The sequence below is a fragment of the Protopterus annectens genome, chromosome 9.part0, assembly GCF_019279795.1.
Source record: "Protopterus annectens isolate FY-2018-M chromosome 9.part0, PAN1.0, whole genome shotgun sequence".
Classification (NCBI taxonomy): Eukaryota; Metazoa; Chordata; order Ceratodontiformes; family Protopteridae; genus Protopterus; species Protopterus annectens.
Genome location: NC_056743.1, coordinates 1,132,873,519 through 1,132,893,518, shown reverse-complemented (window position 1 = coordinate 1,132,893,518; position 20,000 = coordinate 1,132,873,519). Strand labels below are relative to the sequence as shown.

Below are 20,000 nucleotides of genomic sequence, written 5' to 3'. Positions count from 1 at the left end.
TGACAGCTCTATTGGTACAGGTTGAGTCATCAACTTTCACAGTATGTGTTCTGTTGGTGAGTAAATTGGTTGCCAATCTAGTGATGTAATCTGGGAGAGTTTCTCAATGATACCTACATGATGGATTGTGTCTGTACCCCAGGTCAGATCACGATAGGTAGTATGCACTGTCTTACCTTCATTCAGGCCTATCACATATAATTAATGGGCTGTAACAATATCACAGGTCACTTATAGCATGACTCAGCACATACACCTTCCTGACATGGTTGAATGCACACTTCAGCACACCTTCCACTTAGAGTATGTTCCCATAGAAGGATGTATATCAACATGCATCCATCTGAGTTGGTGGGGGCAGCACCCAATGCTTGCATGCATAGACACATATTGACTCTCTTCATCTGTGAGGTAGACAAACATGTCATCATGGACCTTTTCTAAATGGACACTAGTAATATCCTGGCTGTGTGCAATGGGTCTATATGAGTAGTTAATGCTACATAATGTTTGTTACATCTGTTAAATGTCCTCAAACAGGCCATTGAGGGCATGCATGATGATAACACTATCATCCTTTTGAACATGACAAGTCCAAGACATTTGCCACAAATCTGCACTGAGGTATTCACTCAACACTGTCAGATGAGGGCAATAAACACCTATATCAACAAATGGGTAGACCAGTGGATCACGTGTGGCATCATGATATGCTGTGAAGTGACCTGTATTTCAGGTCCAGTGATCAGGACCGTACAAAAGGGCTGTCTGCTAGGCCATTTTCTGTCCATTATTTAAGTAAGAGATGTCATGAATGGCATACATATCCTGTGTCCAAACAGCTGTCTGAAGGACTATTGATTGTGGGCAATCATTGACTCCAACTGTGATATTAGTATAATACACAAAGTATCAGCACACACCAAAGACACCTGCCACAGCCAATATAACACCTGAGATGAAACAGAAACATGGGGAATTTATTAAATCATGAAAACAAATGGACAACCCAAGGATAATGTAGACTTCACACCCTATAAGCAGACCAATAAGTATGCGATCTGTGTCTTTGGGTATATGGTATATGGAAGATCCACCAGCATGTGGCCAGAGTGCTGACTACTGCCTTGTATGTAAAACAACTACTGAGTATGTGAAGGACATCTACATCAAAGGCCATAATTCCTCCATAGTTCACAGCCTTCATCACACCAATAACTGAGTACAATGCGCCCTTGTTCATGTAACTCCCCAAACATCTTCCAGTAATATGTAACTGAAGTGTACCACCTTTGCACAGTCATTTGTCACACATCTTATTGGCCATGCCTAGGTATTCTTTTTGTTGCATAAAATTTACTGTCTGATAGCGCAGAACCCCTATCAATTTATTAAACCAGTTGCATGTGTGATACGTGTTCTAGTGACACACACAGTACACACATAGCTGTTTGATAACATTGATGGTATGGGTAAAATTCATGACAGTGTGGATTGTGACATATACATAGAGTAGGGAACAGGTGGAGGAGACCCTGGAGAGGTGGAGATATTCTCTAGAGAGAAGAGGAATGAAGGTCAGCGGGACTAAGACAGAATATATATGAGTGAATGCGAAGGAGGATAGAGGAATGGTGAGGATGCAGGGAGTAGAGGTGGCAAAGGTGAATGAGTTTAAGTATTTGGGATCAACAGTTCAGAGTAATGGTGAGTGTGGAAGAGAGGTGAAGAAGAGAGTACAGGCAGGATGGAGTGGGTGGAGAAGAGTGTCAGCAGTGATTTGTGACAGACGAGTACCAGTAAGAGTGAAAGGGAAGGTCTACTAGAGGGTAGTGAGACCAGCTATGTTATACGGTTGGAGACAGTGGCATTGACAAAAAGGCAGGAGTCAGACATGGCAGAGTTGAAGATGTTAAGATTTGCACTGGGTGTGACAAGGATGGATATGATTAGGAATAAGTATATTAGAGGGTCAGCCCAGGTTGGAAGGTTTGGAGACAAAGCCAGAGAGGCAAGATTACATTGGTATGGACATGTGCTGAGGAGGGATGCAGAGTATATTGGGAAAAAGATGCTAAGGATGAAGCTGCCAGGTAACAGGAAAAGAGGAAGACCTAAGATAAGGTTTATGGATGTGGTGAGAGAGGACATGCAGGTGGTTGGTGTGACAGAGCAATATGCAGAGGACAGGAAGAAATGGAAACAGTTGATCTGATGTGGCGACCACTAACGGGAGCAGCCGAAAGAAGAAGAAGAAGATTATATATGCCATACACACCAGTCAACTAGCTTGTATTGATCATAATGTCACATGCAGGTATAGCAGTGTCCCTTCTAACACCTTCAGCAGATGTTACAGTGTCAGATTGCTGACATGTCATAATAGCTGTACAAGTGTCTGTATAGAACCATCTCTGATCACTTACACTCACATATGTTATGTCTAAGACATAGGATTACTGTTGGTATTATTATGATATCGTCCATGATTGTGCATACTTCTTTTACTGTTGTCCATGAGTCTTTACCTGTGCCCCACTTGTTGGAGACCTCTGCTTTGAATACACTCATATTTAAGCAAATCAGTTTGCGCACTTTCACAACATGCGCCCTAACCTAGTTGTATACAACATCCCTGATAGATGTTCTCTGCATTGTTCATTTAAGGATGCTCATCTCACAGACATCTTTCCCACACTGTCACCTTGTGTGATAGTCACATTATACACATTTTCACTGTGCAGTCCATACCGTACCATATTGATATGTGATTGATATTGCTGCTAAAACTGTCTTACACTGACATGCCCTCATCTGCTGTACATTAGGTTGTTTCACCTGTCCTCTTTCACTGTGTTCATTCCTAAAATTCATATATGTGCCCCTATTCAATACACACACTTCCCTTGATTGTTTATTTTACATGGCAGTACATGTACCCTTACAGATCATTTAAACACCATCTGTACAGAATGCATGAAAGGGATTTCAGAATACTCTGCATTGTATACACAAGCCTGTACTGTGTTTGGAACATATACATAACTATATGTTAAGCCCTGGTTATCATTGTGGCATTCTGCACAATCACTAAACTACTGAGCTCTGAGGTAAACAGGTTTGTTATCCATGTTGCTTTACATGGTTTCCTTACTGACAACACTGTTGCCAATCATGAAACCATGACTGTTTACATTGAAACACTGTGCATGGCATGAGTATGTAATAAGCACTACTGCTCACCTCACATCACCTTGCACACATGAAAACTCATGCAGGCTTTGCGCAAAGCTTACATGGAGTTTACTGAATCCCAGGGATTCCCTTTGATGTAAGTAATCTATATATTTTTTATGAATTAGTTTAATAAGCTAAAGAATTTTAAATATTTTAATATTCATCATATTAGGAGTGTTTCACAATTTTAAGATATAGACACCTGTACTTTTAAAATTAATTAAGATCTTTTGTTAGATCTATAAAATATGTATAAGTCTTTTAGCATGATAAATATATATGCACATTGATTTTCCTTTTGTATAACAGTTTATCATGATAAGATTACTTGTCACATGTAAGTTTACAGATACCTTTATCTCTTGGGGTCCCACTCTGTTCTACTTATTTATTTATAGATTTTGTTATAATAATGTTGAATGAGCAAATAATTTAGGAATATTTAGTAGATAATTTATTATGTAAATAGGTATACAGTACACTACTGGATTTTTAATATTTGTGATTAATCTAGCAATGAGGGGATAGTTTTAAATGGAAAAATATAATTAAATTAATAGTATCTTATTATTTCTGATTTATATAAAATATAAAATGATCTTATATTATATTATATTATATTATATTATATTATATTATATTATATTATATTACATTATATTATATTATATTATATTATATTATATTATATTATATTATATTAATTATTTGAAAGTCATGGCAGCTTTTGGCTAGTTTTTTTTTATTATATTTTTAGGTATTGGTAGGTATAGAGATAGTATATTAGTTAGTCTATTCAATAGGCAAACTAGGTGTTTTGGCATCCAATGTAGGTTGTGTTTTATTATATCTATATCTATCTATCTATATATCTATCTATCTATCTATCTATAGTTACAGATGTAGACTTGTTTCTGTTTTTATTTAAGAGTGTTAGTAGTTTAGTTTGTTCATAGATTCATAGGTTGGTATTAGGCTATTGGCCCTAGGGCCTATACAAGCCTGGCCGAACAATTCCCCGGATATTTATTCCCACAATTTTTACTTCCCTGGACCCCTGTCTAGCAGGGCAACTAACATGATCCCCAGGGTGAATTTCCTATCTCCCATCCAATCGATAAGGTTCCCACAGAGAATGGGGAGTCTCTGGGTCAGGGACCTATCCCTCCAGCATGTTTTGTTCAATGTGTAGTGTTAAGATAATGTCTGAGAAATGCAATAGAGTCTTATATACAATTAAATTAGTATGGTGGATAAATGTGTCATATTATCTTTTAAAAGAAATATTTTCAAGTACACACTATGGATAGTTTTAGTCTATTATCTATTAATGTAAATAGACTAAATAATGGGAACAAAAAGAAATCATTAATGAGATATCTAAAATTAAATAGAGGAGGCATTACAGTCTTGCAAGAGTTTTACTTGATAGATAAAGATATACAACATTTAAATAACTTAGGTTATTAAATGTAATAATCTGCTTCTTTCAATAAAAAGAGTAGAATAACTGCTATAATGCTATACTTTGGGGAATATCTCCTGTACTGCCTAAGGTCATGGAATCCATTAATGATCCCAAATGAATGAATACATTTGTAATAATTAAATATAATGGCAAACTCTGTACACTATCTAATTTTACTAGATCCCTGAAATAGGTCTAAGAGTGGCTAAAGATTGCTTATACTTACTGCAAAGTCATCAGATGTGTAGTTTAATTCTAGCAGAAGATTTTAACTGCATATCTAGAATAAAAGATACAAGTTAACAGAAGAAAGCTAAAATTTTGTTATTAGATAAAGCACTAAACAGATGGATTAGTAATAATAATTTAGTTGATTTAATAGTAAATGCAGAAGATATGTCATTGTTCTTTATTAATTATTCTTATGCACATGGGAGGCAAACTACAATTGATAGGATTTGTGCTTCTACAGGTTTACTTAATAAAGTGAATTATTTTAAAACTATTCCCTGTCCTTTATTTGATCATAATGCACTAAGTATAAATATATTAATGGATGTAAGGAAATTTCAGATTATTTATAGAATCTCAGTATATATGATAAAATGAAAAGAATTTAAGAGTTACCTTAAGGAACAAATCAAGATTTTTTTATCTTTGAATGATAATGGTCATATTAGTAAAGTCATATTATTGGATTTCATAAAAGGCATATTAAAGATAGAATAGAAAGATGAAATACTAATAAAATGAAAGAGAAGGTTAAAGAGTTGTTCTAAATACAAAATGAAATATACAAAGTGAGATGGAACAGCAAACAAAGAAATTAGATAATACTGAAGTCATTAAAATTAATGACAAACTATCAAACAGTTTTAAAAACATAACATGGAGATAACTTTAGAAAAAGTAAAATTGCACTGCTATGCAAGCACTTAAAACAATTACATAGATCAGCAAATAGAAATAAGAAGTAAGATGTTAAACAAAAAGGCACAAATCAATAAAATCCAAAATCTTCACACTAATAGGCTTACTTCAGACATGGAGGAAATACTTAATATTAAAAAAAAAATCCATGAGGATCTTAATAAAGATGAAAATGATAATCCTGATCATTGAAAAACTAATAAGTATTTAACGATTAACAAATATCTCTGTTGAATAGGCCCATTACTCTAACAGAAGTTAAAAAAGCTTGAAAATGGAAAAATGGTACAGCTTCAGGCTTAGATGATTAAATTATTGAATTATTTTGTCTGCTTGCATTAAATATTTTAGAATTACTGTGTGACATTTTCAAGACAATTCAGAGTGAAAAATAATTCCTCCTCATGAAAATTTTCTGTAATCTCACCTATAGTTAAGCAAGGAAAGGATAATACATTTTTCCCCATATAGATTTTTATTTATTTTTTATTTTATTTAACATTTGTTGACCGGGAAAGTCCGACTAGGTTCCACAGAGCCTGTTTTCAGCGGAGGCCCGGGGAGAAATGCTCCAGATGCATGTCTTTGGAATGTGGGAGGAAACCGGAGTACCCGGAGGAAACCCACGCAAACACAGGGAGAACATGCAAACTCTACACAGAAGGCACCCCAGCCGAGAATCGAACCAGAGAACCTCTTGTTGTGAGGCGACAACGTTAACCGCTGCACCACTGTGCCGCCCTTAGATCTATTTCATTATAAAATGTAGACCATAAAATATTTACATCCATCTTCACTACAAGATTAAGAGATATAGTAGATAAATTAATAAAGATCAAACAGGATTTATAGTCACTAGATTAATGTATAATAATATGATAAGGGCAGAAACTATCTTAGATTTAGTAAAATGAATGAACAAGAAATTAGCCTTAATTAGCTTAGATATCAAACGTTCTTTTGATTCTGTACATTGGAACTACTTGTTTCAAACTTTAGAAGTGTTTGCATTTGCAGATCAATTTATTGGAATATTAAAATAAAACTATATTGACACTCCAAAGCAAATGTTAACATTCGATCATACATTTCTTTGAAGGATTCACTTTAAGGCGCAAAACAAGGATTTCCCTGTCCCTTTTAGTATTTGAGTAAGTTATCAAACCCTTAGCTAATAGTATAAGAAGCAATGAAAAATTAATGGATTCTCTGTTAATAAGAAATGTAAATCTAAAATACAGCTTTTTGAAGATATTTTACTAACTATAGGAGATTTTAAATTATTCAATTGAAGAAATAGCTGATAAAATTGAAAAGTTTCTAGAAGTATTGTTGCTGAAATTTAATAATAATAAAACTGCAACTTTAGTGCTAAATCAATTACTAGATAGTAAGTTTAAAGATAAATATAAATATAACTAGGAAGGAAAAGGACTAAAATATTTAAGAATAAAAATCTAGCAAGATGTGAGTACGATTCTTAATAATTATTCTGAAAAGAATAATTGAAGAAGTGTTGCTTCTCATTAAAAAAAACAGAATGAATGTTTATACATATATATAAAATGCATTCAATAACTTTTAATACCTGACAACATTCTTTTAAAGAAGTTTATTTGTATGGTATCCTAAAAAGCTGAGAATTACTTATAGAACTCAATATAAGTTTATGGGAATATGGTGGTATTAGCTCCCCAGATGTAGAATCTTATTCTATTACAAATTTTAAATCTATTATACTCTGGATAGATTCAGCTTATACTAGTCAATGTAAAAACATTCAGGAGCCAATTATACTAAGTTCTTATAGATTTGTCAAATATGATAAATTAGAAATATGTAAAAGTCCTTTCATCTGGTTAATAAAATTAAGCTTAGAAGGACATTCATTTCAATCTTTAGACTCTGTGTTTATAAAATCTATTCTCAAAACAGTTAAGAAATATGTTTTTAAAACTACATTAATATCAAAATGGAAATATTTGTGCTTTCCCACTGTACACACCTCTAGATTTATAGAAACTTAGAAGAATTTTAAAATTAATTTACTAAAATGTAATGGATTAGTGTTATGGTCTAATTGTTTTGAAAAAGGAAAAGCTAAGTCACCAGAATACTTACTGAAAGATTGCAAGTGGGATGAATATGTTAACCAGTTAATTATCCATCAGTAAGAAAGTAAATTAATTTGTAGGCAATATGAGTAAAGAGGAACGGAACACTATACCCCCACTGTATGAATATATGAATTCTATCACTGAAGGTAAATTGACCTACAAAGGATGCTTGTCCAAGTTATATGAGCTAATTATAAATAATAACTTTGATGCAAAATTCTGGAACTTTTTAGATAGCAATGGATTGATTGACTCAATAGATGGCAAGAATAAAACTGTGTTACTTAAGTCAGTCAGTCAAACTTCTTCAAATTTATACTGGAAAGTCTTTATGTGGAAATATGTACATACACACACACACACATATATATATATATATATATATATATATATATATATATATATATATATATATATATATATATATATATATATATATATATATATATATATATATATATATATATATATATATGATATATATATATATATATATATATATATATATATATATATATATATATATATATATATATATATGTATATATAAAATGTTTTGTTACTCCCTATAAAATCTGTAAGTTTAGTAATTAACTTCTTCAGTTTGTTGCAGATGTAGTAATGATGTAAAAGCTGATTGAACACGTTTATGGATTGTGAAAAATTAAATGTATATTGGGAAGAGATAAGTATTTTTATAGAGTTATGGTCTGATAATTGTTCTTTAATTACATCAGTAATACTAATCAATGTTCCCCTTTCTGAATCTGTAAAAGCCAAACAACACAAATATTTGAGCCTTTGGGCAGCCACTGAAAAAGTATTACAAAAAATTGGAACTAGAATTTAGTTCCTACATTCAAAGAATGTTTAAATTTAGCAGCAATGCTATGTAAAACTGAAAATGAAGTGCTCATAATAAGATCTACAAGTCATACTAAGACTTTCAGTGGTTGGAAAAGCCTTGAATTGTTGCTATTGAAATACCAAGACTATTACTGTATTAATTGTATAAGATTACCTTGATGATTCAATGTATTCCTAACATTGTATGACAGTATGTAATACTGAATTTCTTCCTTTCTGTGGATTCATTATAAATATGTTAAATGAATAAAAAATTTCTTAAAAAAGACATTCAGTATAGAAATGTACACCTACCACCAGGCATACAGGTAGTAGGCATACCCAGTTTATTTATTTATATAGTGGTAACTAATTCAATTAAAATGTTAAATCAGGGCTGCTGTCATAAGTGAAATTATGTAAAGGTACATAGCCGGCCTTAGGCATAGGCCAACTAGGCGGCCGCCTAGGGCCCCACTCTAGCAGGGGCACTTTTCCAGTACTTATTTGGTGTAGATAGACTAGGATAGGGGCACCAGGTGGTGTGGTGGGTGGTGCCATGGAGCCCTTTTGCCTAGGGCACCAGTTGACCTAAGGCCACACCTATAAAGATGGATGAGATTGAGTTTGTAACTTATTTTGTTCCATATGATCTTTAAGCGAAAGTGTGTGTAGCAATAAGTCTGCAGAATATTGTAAAGAGAGAAAGAGAGGAGTGACAGAATGCATTTTTGATGATTATCAGAAAACACTGTTGAAGTTTAAAGACAAGGGAGTAAGACAGTAAATTTATTTTTGTATTCCTGATATTGCCCTGAATATCAGTGAAGTCCATATTTTTCAGTATATCATATAGCACGTAATTCCATGTGCATTTTGTAATCTAGATGGCTATGATTGACTGAAGGGCATTTTGTCACAGTTTTAAATGAAAATTATGTTTTTTATTACAGGAAGAAACTATGAAAGCCTAGCAGTGGAAGCATTTCGGCGAAAGATTTGGGAAAAAAACAGGGAAATGGTACTGAACCACAATAAACTAGCTGATGAAGGAAAAGTAAGCTGGTGGATGGGCCTGAATGATTTTTCTGATAAGGTAACTCTGTAGGAATATTTATTTTTCAACAGCTGAAATTGGAAGTGTGGAATTTGTCAACAGGCCTCATGCTAGGGTTTTTTTTTTGCATTTTACTAACTGCAGTCAAAGCCAAATCATTAATTGTATTTTTATTAACTGCCTTAGGTAGAAACTACAGAGTGCTTAGTCTAGTGTGCATGTTGTTTCATTTTGCAGAATTCTAGCCTCCTGCACATATATTAGATGGGATCTATGTTTAGTCATCAAACGGACTAAACATTGAATGGCTAATCATGGTTGCAAATTTACAAATGTTCGCTTCATTGAACCTGTGAGATGAAGAAAGCAAGTATTTGGCCAACACTTCACTGTCTCACACATTCAGTATTTCAAACCCAGCCAGGTGGGGGGGGCTTCATCCACCATACCACTCAACATGGGGGCACCCCCCAACTATATATACTAGCTTCAAGTCCACACTTTAGTAGGGAAAAGGGGCTTGAAATACTGCTGTGTGCGAGTGACATGAGGAAGTAACATTGCTTTATTTTGTTTATTGAAATGAGAAAGTGTTAGCCAACTAGTTACTTTCCTCATTTCACATGTTCGAAGAAGTGAATGTTTGATGAATGAACATTCACGGATTTGCGTTCGATGATTAGCTGTTCGATGTTTAGTCCATTATATAACTAAACATAGACCTGAGTAGATGTCATGTTAAATGAAAAATGAAAATGTGTTAATGTAATCTGGTAGCCATCTATGCCCAACTTCCAGCTTATCAGATTGAATGATCATTTTCCTTGTATTTCACATGTACCTGGACATACTGTTTTTGTATTTTCCTCCAAATAGAGGTCAGGGCCAGTTGATGACTTAATGCTAATCTGTTGTCATAACTCACCTGCAATTTCCCAAATTAATATTATCTGCAGTGTATGGAGGACATGGAACAAACTGAAGTGAAGGCCACACACAGTGGTTGATTGTTTCTTGGTAACACTGGGTTTTAGTCACACCTGTCCTCCTCCTAGCCCACTCATAACTATATCTTCTGTTAATGATAAAGTTCCTATATTCCTTAAATATTGGTAGTTTATAACACCATGCTCTTCTGTTGTCTCCATATAACAATTCTCAGAACCATCCAGAAAATGCTAAAATATACAGTGTATTGCAGTATAATGTCCATGCCATAACACTCTTTGGTTGCTATTAGGCAATTGAAATCTAGCCATTGCATTCCTCTTGGTATAGTCAACTAGTTATAGCCCTCATCAAAAAAGATGGAGGAGAGGACTGGGCCTAGACTAAATTTATGGTTTCCTAGCTCTTCATTTATGTTAGGTTTGAAGATAGGGAGAAAGGTGCTTTGCTTTACAGACATGAGAGTTTTTTCCAGTGGTGAGGAATTTATTGGGAAAGATATCTGTCAAGCCAATACGGCCTGTATATGTTGCAATATAGATTTAGGTCCCTTGAGCTTATATTTGTGTTACTATCACTTCTAGGAATCTGTGCAATTTAAGAGCTAATATCTGAGGAATTGCTGGAGTTTTTCACATTGGTTAAGTACTTAGACAAGTACATGCTAAACAATGCACTGTATTTCAGAATTAGCTTGATGAGTGATGAGTACCATTAGCTGAGGTAGAAGGCTTTCCTAATGACAAAGGATACATGGTGATCAAACAAGAGCTCATTATTCATGAAGGTGCCTAGGGGTCTGTAATGACAGTATCTATTTTAATGGAAGGTATTATTACAGACATTCTTACATATAAATATTTAGAGCATGGACATTAATGCCCTTCTAGCTTGCCACTACACCAAAACACTTGTTCCCATAATAAGTGTCCAGGCTGTTCTTAAAAATATCTGAACTATTACTTGGTATATTTCTGCTATGTTCTTTCCATATTACTCATACTTGTTTTCTTATAGGGTTTCCATGTTCTTATTCCATACTTAAGGTTGGATCTAATATAACTACCAAACAATGACTTTATCATTTTTGATTTCCTAGACTTTATAAATCTTTTTATAGAACCTATAGTTCTATAACTATCATTAACCAATTGGTTGATATGATTAGAAAGGGTCTATATTATAACATCGAAGTTTTTAAACATCGAATGTTATAATATCAAACCCCAAACACCTAAATCTGTAAACATCGAACAGTCAGAATAGCGAATTTAAAAAATTCGCTATTCCGAGAAACATACGCACAACACAAACACACACAAAAAACAGTAATCCACACACATACACTTAAAATCCTACACCTAAACCTGAACCAAACTTTACATACACTACTAGCTATCCACTTACCTTAACCCAACCCTAACCCTAAGGTCCGTCACTATCGTACACTCACCTCACCCGCACCCTAACCCTAACTCACCTAATCCGCCCCCTAACCCTAACCTACACACAATCGCACACTTACCTGATCCGCACCCTAACCCTAACTCATGTAACCCACCCCTAACCCTAACATCCACAAACCGCACACTTACCTGACCCGTGCCCTAACCCTAACTCACCTAACCCACCCCCTAACCCTAACCTACACACAATCGCACACTTACCTGAACCCGACCTGTAACGTTCCAACATATCGAATGCTGAAAACAGTGAAGCCACAGCAATGGCCCACCAAATTCTTTCCCTGGGAAAGAATTCGGTGTCCTGCACCTTCGCTGTTTTCAGCATTCAACATTACCGGTTTGATATTATACCATTCGATGTTTAAAAACTTCGATGTTATAATATAGACCCGATTAGAAAAACTCATAGCTGAACTACCCATATACCCAGGTCCTTAAATGAGTCTATAGTTTCAATCACTGTGTGCTGTATTAAATATTCACCTTTCAATTTATGTCTCTCAAATCCTGGTTGTGTCCCTGTTTCTCATCTGAGACATAGCTCTCTAACACCTTTCATCACCTACTTATACCGCCATTTAAAGCACTAAATCATGTAACCTGCTTATCCCCTTCTAATACCTCACTTTATTGTACTTTCTAAACTGATATACCTACTTCTAATAAGCATGACCAAATTACTATTACGTCTATTTCTCTCTTAACACTCAAACTTGCTATCTTTTCTAATACCTCACTCTATTGTATTTCTTAAATTACTCCTACCTATCTAATACACCGCTCCACTATCTGTAAAGTCTCAGTATAAGTCTTACAAATGTAATGTTAGTGAATATCAGTACAAATTGTATTATACTATTATGCTATGTATTTACTGATTGCATTAAATATGAAGTCTTGGAAGTTTTTCTCCATTTGCCTCTGTTGGAAAAGGGCATCAGTGCTCATTTGGAGTTTCCCAGTGAATAAATGTCAATAAATAAATAATAAATAATAACTAAAGAAGTGATATTGGTCTAAAATTCTCCATTCCTGGTGTCTCAGTATTTCCCTTCAGAACAACTGAAATTATAGCCATGTTCCATTGAGGGGATACCATCTTTTTGTCATCTATACTATTAAAAAGTCAAGCCAGATCTTCAGTCATCACATCACATTCAATTTATAAAACTCTGCTGGAAACCCATCCTGCCCAGCAGCCTTGTGCAAACTGAGCTTTGCTTTAGCTCTTTTGACATCCACCAGCTTATCTCTCTGTCTAGTGCATACATCCACTTCTTTAAAATTCATCATGCTGTGCTGCCTGGAACTACCATGAATCCACAGGAGGCACATTCTGGCAACTACTCAATGTGTCATAACAAGCCCTGAATTATTTTCTAATGTGATCATCCTTACATAAATAATACCCTCTGCCCCCCCCCCCAAATAGTCCATACTACTTGTTTTTCTCTCTATTGCTTGAAAGTCCGGGCTACTATTCTAGGGTCACTCTTTCTCTCTCTTTAAGCCACCATAAGTCATCCCCTCTTCATCAATTCTGCTTCCACTTAAGAAGTGTCTAGAAAAGTCTAGAAAGTTTTATTTGAACTTTTAAATTAACTCCTTAAACTGTTGTTCCCTTTGCCTTATTAGAGTAAGTCATGCCTTCTGCTCTCTTTCATCCCAGTCCATCAGTTCTCTTCTAAGAAATGGCATGTATCTTTTCCACCACAGGATCCCCATTTCATCATTAACGCTAATATTATGCTCTGCCACATCGGCCACTACTTCCATAAGCTCAGACTTCCTCCCCAGTACTTTCCATTTATAATGCACTAAATTCCAGCATTTCTTCTTTACTTGGATACTGGACTCTATCTCCCCTACTATGGGGCATGATCAGAAAGATTGAAATTACCTATCCCCACTCCCCCTACCTTTGCCTAACATATGTAACGGCACTATAATCTGATCTATGTCACTACATTTGTCTGGCAATAACCTGGAGAAAGTAACCTGTACCTCCTCCAGATGTTCCCACCTCCATAAGTCCACATAATCATGTTGCCCTAACCATTCTCCTAGTAGCCATTGATATACTCTGTGGTATTCTTTCCATTTGAAAAGTTGATTTACTCTTTCACCCAGAACTGGGCTGAAATTACCTAGCAAATTGGATAGTCTGTATTGACTACTAAAGTTTCCAAGACATGAAACACCTGTTGGAAGAAGGTTTCTCTATTTTCATTTGGGGCATAATAGATATTACCTGTAGCTCACAATGATCCATTTATGCTTCTTTTCCAAATTATCCATCTTCCATTACTGCTACCTTTCCACTCATGATTTACTAAATCCAAAGTTTTGTATAAACTAAGCATAGGTCCCTTCTTCCCTATCTATCTCAATTTATGATCTGCAAAGGGAAGGGGGTGGTGACAGGAGCGAAATTCATTTGCTTCTTTGACCTTCAAGTAGGATTCTTGCAGACAAACAATCTGACTACCATCCCTTTAAATCCTCTGCATGGTTTGCCTCCTTCTTGCTGGAAGTTTATTCCCTCCTGTATTGATGAAAGGAAATTAAGGTTTGTGCTAGTGCTTTGACCCTTTCCATCCTGATGAAACAGTTGGACATTTTAGCTGTAACAGATTTCCACGCTGACCCGTAACAACCCCCCCACCCCCCAATTCCCTTACCTAATGTACCTCTTATGCCAGCTGTGATCTTGGTGCTCAAATACACCTGCTCAAAATCTAATATCTTGAGTGCTTAATTTGTCATAAAGTAAGGCACACCTATGGACATCACAACCCTCCATGTTCATGGGCATGTTCTCTATCAATGAATTCCCAAAGGGCAGACCTTTTAAGTGTAACCAAAAAGATACTGAACCATTAACATTTATAAAACCTCTCTTGTGCTCATATCAGAAACAAGTGAGAGAGTAAGCACAAGAGATCAGATAGGCCCACTATCCCCTTGACTCCAGCGATGTGTGCATGCTATCCAGGTCCTATGCTATTATACAAAGGCTGTACCTGCCTGCCAAATCTACATGGGAAGATTTCCCAACCCTACAGTGAATGTTCTGGTGGTGGATAGTCACAACAACCACAAAAGTTAATTTTGTCCCCTGCTATTATACAAAGGCTGTACCTTCCTGCCAACTCTACACAGGAAGATTTCCCATCACTACAGTGAATGCTCTGGCAGCGGATAGTCCCACCAATCACAAAAGTTAATTTTTTATGTATATTTTGCCTTTTTGTAATCTGTTGTGCTAAAATACGATCTGTTGACCTGGTTCAGCTGTTGCACATCACTGTGATGCTCCTCCAACCCCTTTTTCTTAATTGTAACCTTGTTTCTCCTTCACCTTTGTTTTGCTAATATTTTTTGCAATAAGTAGGCTTTTGCGTTGCAGCCCTTTTAGATATATAACTTTAAACTGACCCTCTCTTTATCCTTGCTGCCCAAATACTGTCCACTGAGCGCACTAGCGATATACAGTGTTGCATTCTAATGCAACGGACCTTGCAACACCTTAGGCTATATCATTCTTTGTGAATCCAGCATTGTCAGCATACAGCTCACTTACCTGATTTTTGTGCCAAAACAGAGCGGCTGAATTAACTAGCTGCCATTGAAATTGACATCCCTAACTCCTCCCACACCATCATACCACCCAATCACCCATCACCTCTCCTACCCCTCCCATTTTCAGTCTGAAAGGAACAAACTCAACCTATACAATGTCTCATAATAAAACATGCTTCCTCAGCTTGTCATTACTCATAACACTCCTATGCACCCTCGCCTACCTTACACACCTCCTCACTCCCTCCCATACTTTATCTCCGCACTACACATCCATCTTCCAACACACTATACAACCCTCCTTCTCCTCTATAACCCACAAACTCTACTCTTCTAACACAATCCTCTTCTATAAATATAATGTACTACCTATCCTACCCTGTCCAAACCTGCTCCACCCTCCACACCCTAACAAATACTCTCCACATCACTACCCAAACTCTCCTTCCACATTAGACTAAATTATACACGTGCTGTACCAAATCTCCCTCTCGCTTTCTGGTGATATTCACCCCAACCCTGGCCCCACCAACACTCCAACCAATTCTTATCCCCTCCCATCGCACCCCCACCCCCAAGATCATTTGCTTTACCACAGTTAATGCCCAAAGTCTTAGTAATAAAATTCCTAACCTCCACGCTTGGCTGTCCCATAACCAGCCTGATATAGTTGCCATCTCAGAGACCTGGCTTAGACCATGTATAAAAGACAATGACATTCTTTCACCGGGATACCAAATGATACATACAGATAGACCCAGCAAAAAAGGAGGTGGCGTAGCCATACTCTACTCCTTCTTCTATACAGTTACTCCATACACCAATCCCACTTCAAAATTTGCCAATTCTGAATTAACTATAGCTCTCCTAAAAATTAACAAACACAAATCCATATGCATAGCTGCCCTCTACATACCTCCAGCAACAACATCCCAATACTTGAAGACATTCTCTTGTGGTTCTACTATAACATTAAGAAAGAAACCTTCATCCTAGGTGACATAAACATCAATTGGGCCACTATTAACTCTAAATTTCCTTCTCAAAATATCAACCCATTTAACTACACCCAGCTAATAAACTCTCCTACCAGGCCAAATAAAGATGGAGCCTCTGGCTCCATCACTGACTGTATCTTAGTATCTCATCCGAACCTAATCTCAAGTACTGGAACCCTTCCTGACCCTCTCAGTGACCACCTGCCTGCCTTTGCAGACTGGCACTCATCTCCTCTTTAAAATCTGCATCATTACACACAAACTCAAAACCTCTCTAATTTTAACCTACAAATATTTTCAGACTGCCTAAAACTAACAGACTGGACACCCCTAAAATCTTTACCCCTTGATAACACCGTCAATTACTTTAATGAAACCTTCTTGAAATTACTCAATAGCCTTGCTCCTCTCAGGACCAAAAGACGTAAAGCTGCAATCTCTCCTTGGCTATCAAAGGAAACTAAACAAACTATGCTCCTAAGAGATAAAAGATGGAAACAATACCAAAAAATAAACTACCTAATGTCCTACTTGAATTTAAACAATTCCGCAATCCCGTAAAAAAAATAATAATTAGAGCCCGCAAAACATATTACACCAAGCTTCAATCTGAACACACTACCAACCCTAGAAAATTCTGGAATACTATCTCCTCCATCCTTCATCCTGACAGTAAAGACAACCCATGCCCTAACCCAGACTATACTGATCAAGAAACAGCCTCTCTATTTAACACCTTCTTTGTAGAATGTATAGGCAAACTTAATGTCAGCTTCCCCCACCATTTTCCACCTTCTCTCCCCCTCTCCCTCTAACCCTATAACTCATACCCCTCCCGTCAGCCTCTCTCCTATTTCCACAAACATAATAAAAAAAAACTCCTCCTCTAACTAAAATTATGCTCCACCGCACCAGATAACTTACCCACATCCTTTCTCTAATTATCTGCAGACAGCATAGCCTTCCCTGTCTCCATTATAATAAACAGGTCCATCCAAGAATCATACATCCCTTCACTATGGAAACAGTCTTTCACCATTCTACTCCACAAATGTGGTAAAAACACTGACACTACTAATTTCTGGCCTATCACCATTCTTTCTTCACTCTTAAAAATCCTGGAGAAATGTATACAATCATAAATGGTGTCATATCTAACTCATAATAACCTCCTAACCCTTACACTGTACGGATTCCGTCCCGGCCATAGTACTATCACTACCCTCCTCTCCTTCCTCAACTCCATCAACCATGAATGTGACTCTGGCAAGATCATTTCTACCCTGTTCCTAGACCTCTCCAAAGCCTTTGACATGGTCTCCCACCCTATACTCCTATCTCAACTCTCCTCTCTTAATGTCTCCCCTTCCACCATAGCCTGGTTCACTATTTACCACTCTGAAAGAAAAAAAGCTGTTAAATGAAAACACTCCACCTCTCCCTTTCTACACACCCCTACTGGTGTACCCCAAGGTTCTGTCCTTGGCCCCTTACTTTTTAATATTTTTATCAATAACTTTCACCACTCTGTCTCAGATACCACACTAATCCAGTATGCTGATGATTGAACAATAATCTCTTCAGCTGAATCCCCTCCAACCTTCTCCAGAAAACTCAGTTAGCTTTTTCTAATACCAAAACCTTGATGCAAGGCAACCACCTTGCACTAAATGCTAACAAGACAAAATTACTGATCTTTTCTCCATCTAAAAACATGATTATCAACAAAAACTCCTTCAAAATAACAAGCCAGAATAACATCCTCATAGAAATTGTGCCGCATACTAAACTGCTTGGTGTAATCATTGATGAAAATCTAAAATTCGATACCCATATCCAAGCAAACATAAAAAAAACCACCAAAAATTAGGTCTTTTATACAGGCATAACTGCTATCTTACCCCTTCCACTAGAAGGACCCTAGCCTACTCATACCTTCTCCCCTCTCTCATGTACAGTGCTCCATTAATCTTCAAATTGGCTTACAAATCAAACTGAAAGCCTGCTACAATAAAATCTGCAAATCTGTCACAAAGTCTAGAAGCTCATCCCATCACTGTATCCCCCTCCACTCTTTACAATGGCTTAAACTTCCTGACTACCTGAACTTCCTCAAACTTACCGCTACCCATAATCTCATATTCAAACCATTCAGCTGCCCCTCTCTCTCCACCACCATAGCCCCCTATATTCCCAAACGCTCACTTAGATCAACCTTTACGACCCCCAGGTTACCTTCTGCTATCCTGCATCTTAGCTAAACTCTGGAACTCACTTTCTTCCTCCCTTAGAAATACTCAAAACCACTCCAACTTCAAATCCCTCCTCTACTCCTCCCTATTCTCAAAGTGGGAGTTCTCATGCTCTTCTCCTACATAAGTCCCTCTAGCATCTTCATCTAACCACTTAACTTTTCTGATTATATTATACAGTGCTAATCCTACTCCTGCATCTATTCTACACTCACTGCCTTTCTCTCTGCAACTCCTCTTTGAACCTACTCCAAACTCTGTTAATAATCAACTTCTAGTAATCTCTTTTATTTTGTTTAAATTCTATGTTCTGTAAAAGATTCTAAGACTGTATAATTGCAAGATCTTCATTCTGCAAATGATTTTAATATTGTATAGTCTGTATGATACCAATGATTTCTTTGTTTTGTGTATTTGTCATTAATTATGGAGTTTTTCTCCCCCTCAGGCCTCCACTAAAAATGGGCTTTTCTAGGCCCAGTGGACTACCCCCATCATCAAACTGAAATAAATAAATAAATAAAGCGCCCCAACATTATAGCAAGAAAAATTGATGGGCCAAACCAGAATCCTCCCAGAAGAATAATATACCCCATCATCTTTAAATACTAAGCAATGCATGCTCGGTTAGACAGAAACAAATGCAAGAGTCTGGTATTTTAAGGCACTAAAATATTCTCCAGTAAACTAGAAAAGCTTCCAGGCCCATCCTCATTAAGCATGCCACTTTTATACACTGTAACTATGGGGATGTGGGTTCCGACATTACCATGCCAAAGTCAGGGAGCTATCTTTTACCACATGAGAAAATAAATTGGCAGATCCCATTACCAAGAGAAAAAAAGAAAACATAACATAAACTTCCTCCTGGCACACATAAGGTCAATAATGGGCATCCAGGTCATACTCTCTAGACTCTTGCAGTAGTTAAAATGTTGTTGAGAACAGGAGGAAAAAATATAACAAATTTACTTTAACAGTAACAAAGTGCTTACTATACAAAGTTCAGATAATATTTGCAATGCTGCTATAATCGGTAGAAAACTGTTAGCATCCAGGGTTAAATATCTCTTGTAATTGCAAAATAAACAACTGATAC

The 20,000-nt window shown here is 36.3% G+C and overlaps 1 protein-coding gene across 4 annotated transcripts in view; it reads left to right on the top strand.

Moving 5' to 3' along the window:
- Positions 1-20,000, top strand: part of LOC122811859 (protein CTLA-2-alpha-like) — a 249,742-nt gene that overhangs the window by 104,034 nt on the left and 125,708 nt on the right. For all 4 annotated transcript variants that reach the window (XM_044083982.1, XR_006366309.1, XR_006366307.1 and 1 more), the window contains exon 3: positions 9,552-9,694. In XM_044083982.1, the coding sequence (XP_043939917.1) occupies positions 9,552-9,694 (143 nt within the window). The remainder of the gene's footprint in view (positions 1-9,551; positions 9,695-20,000) is intronic.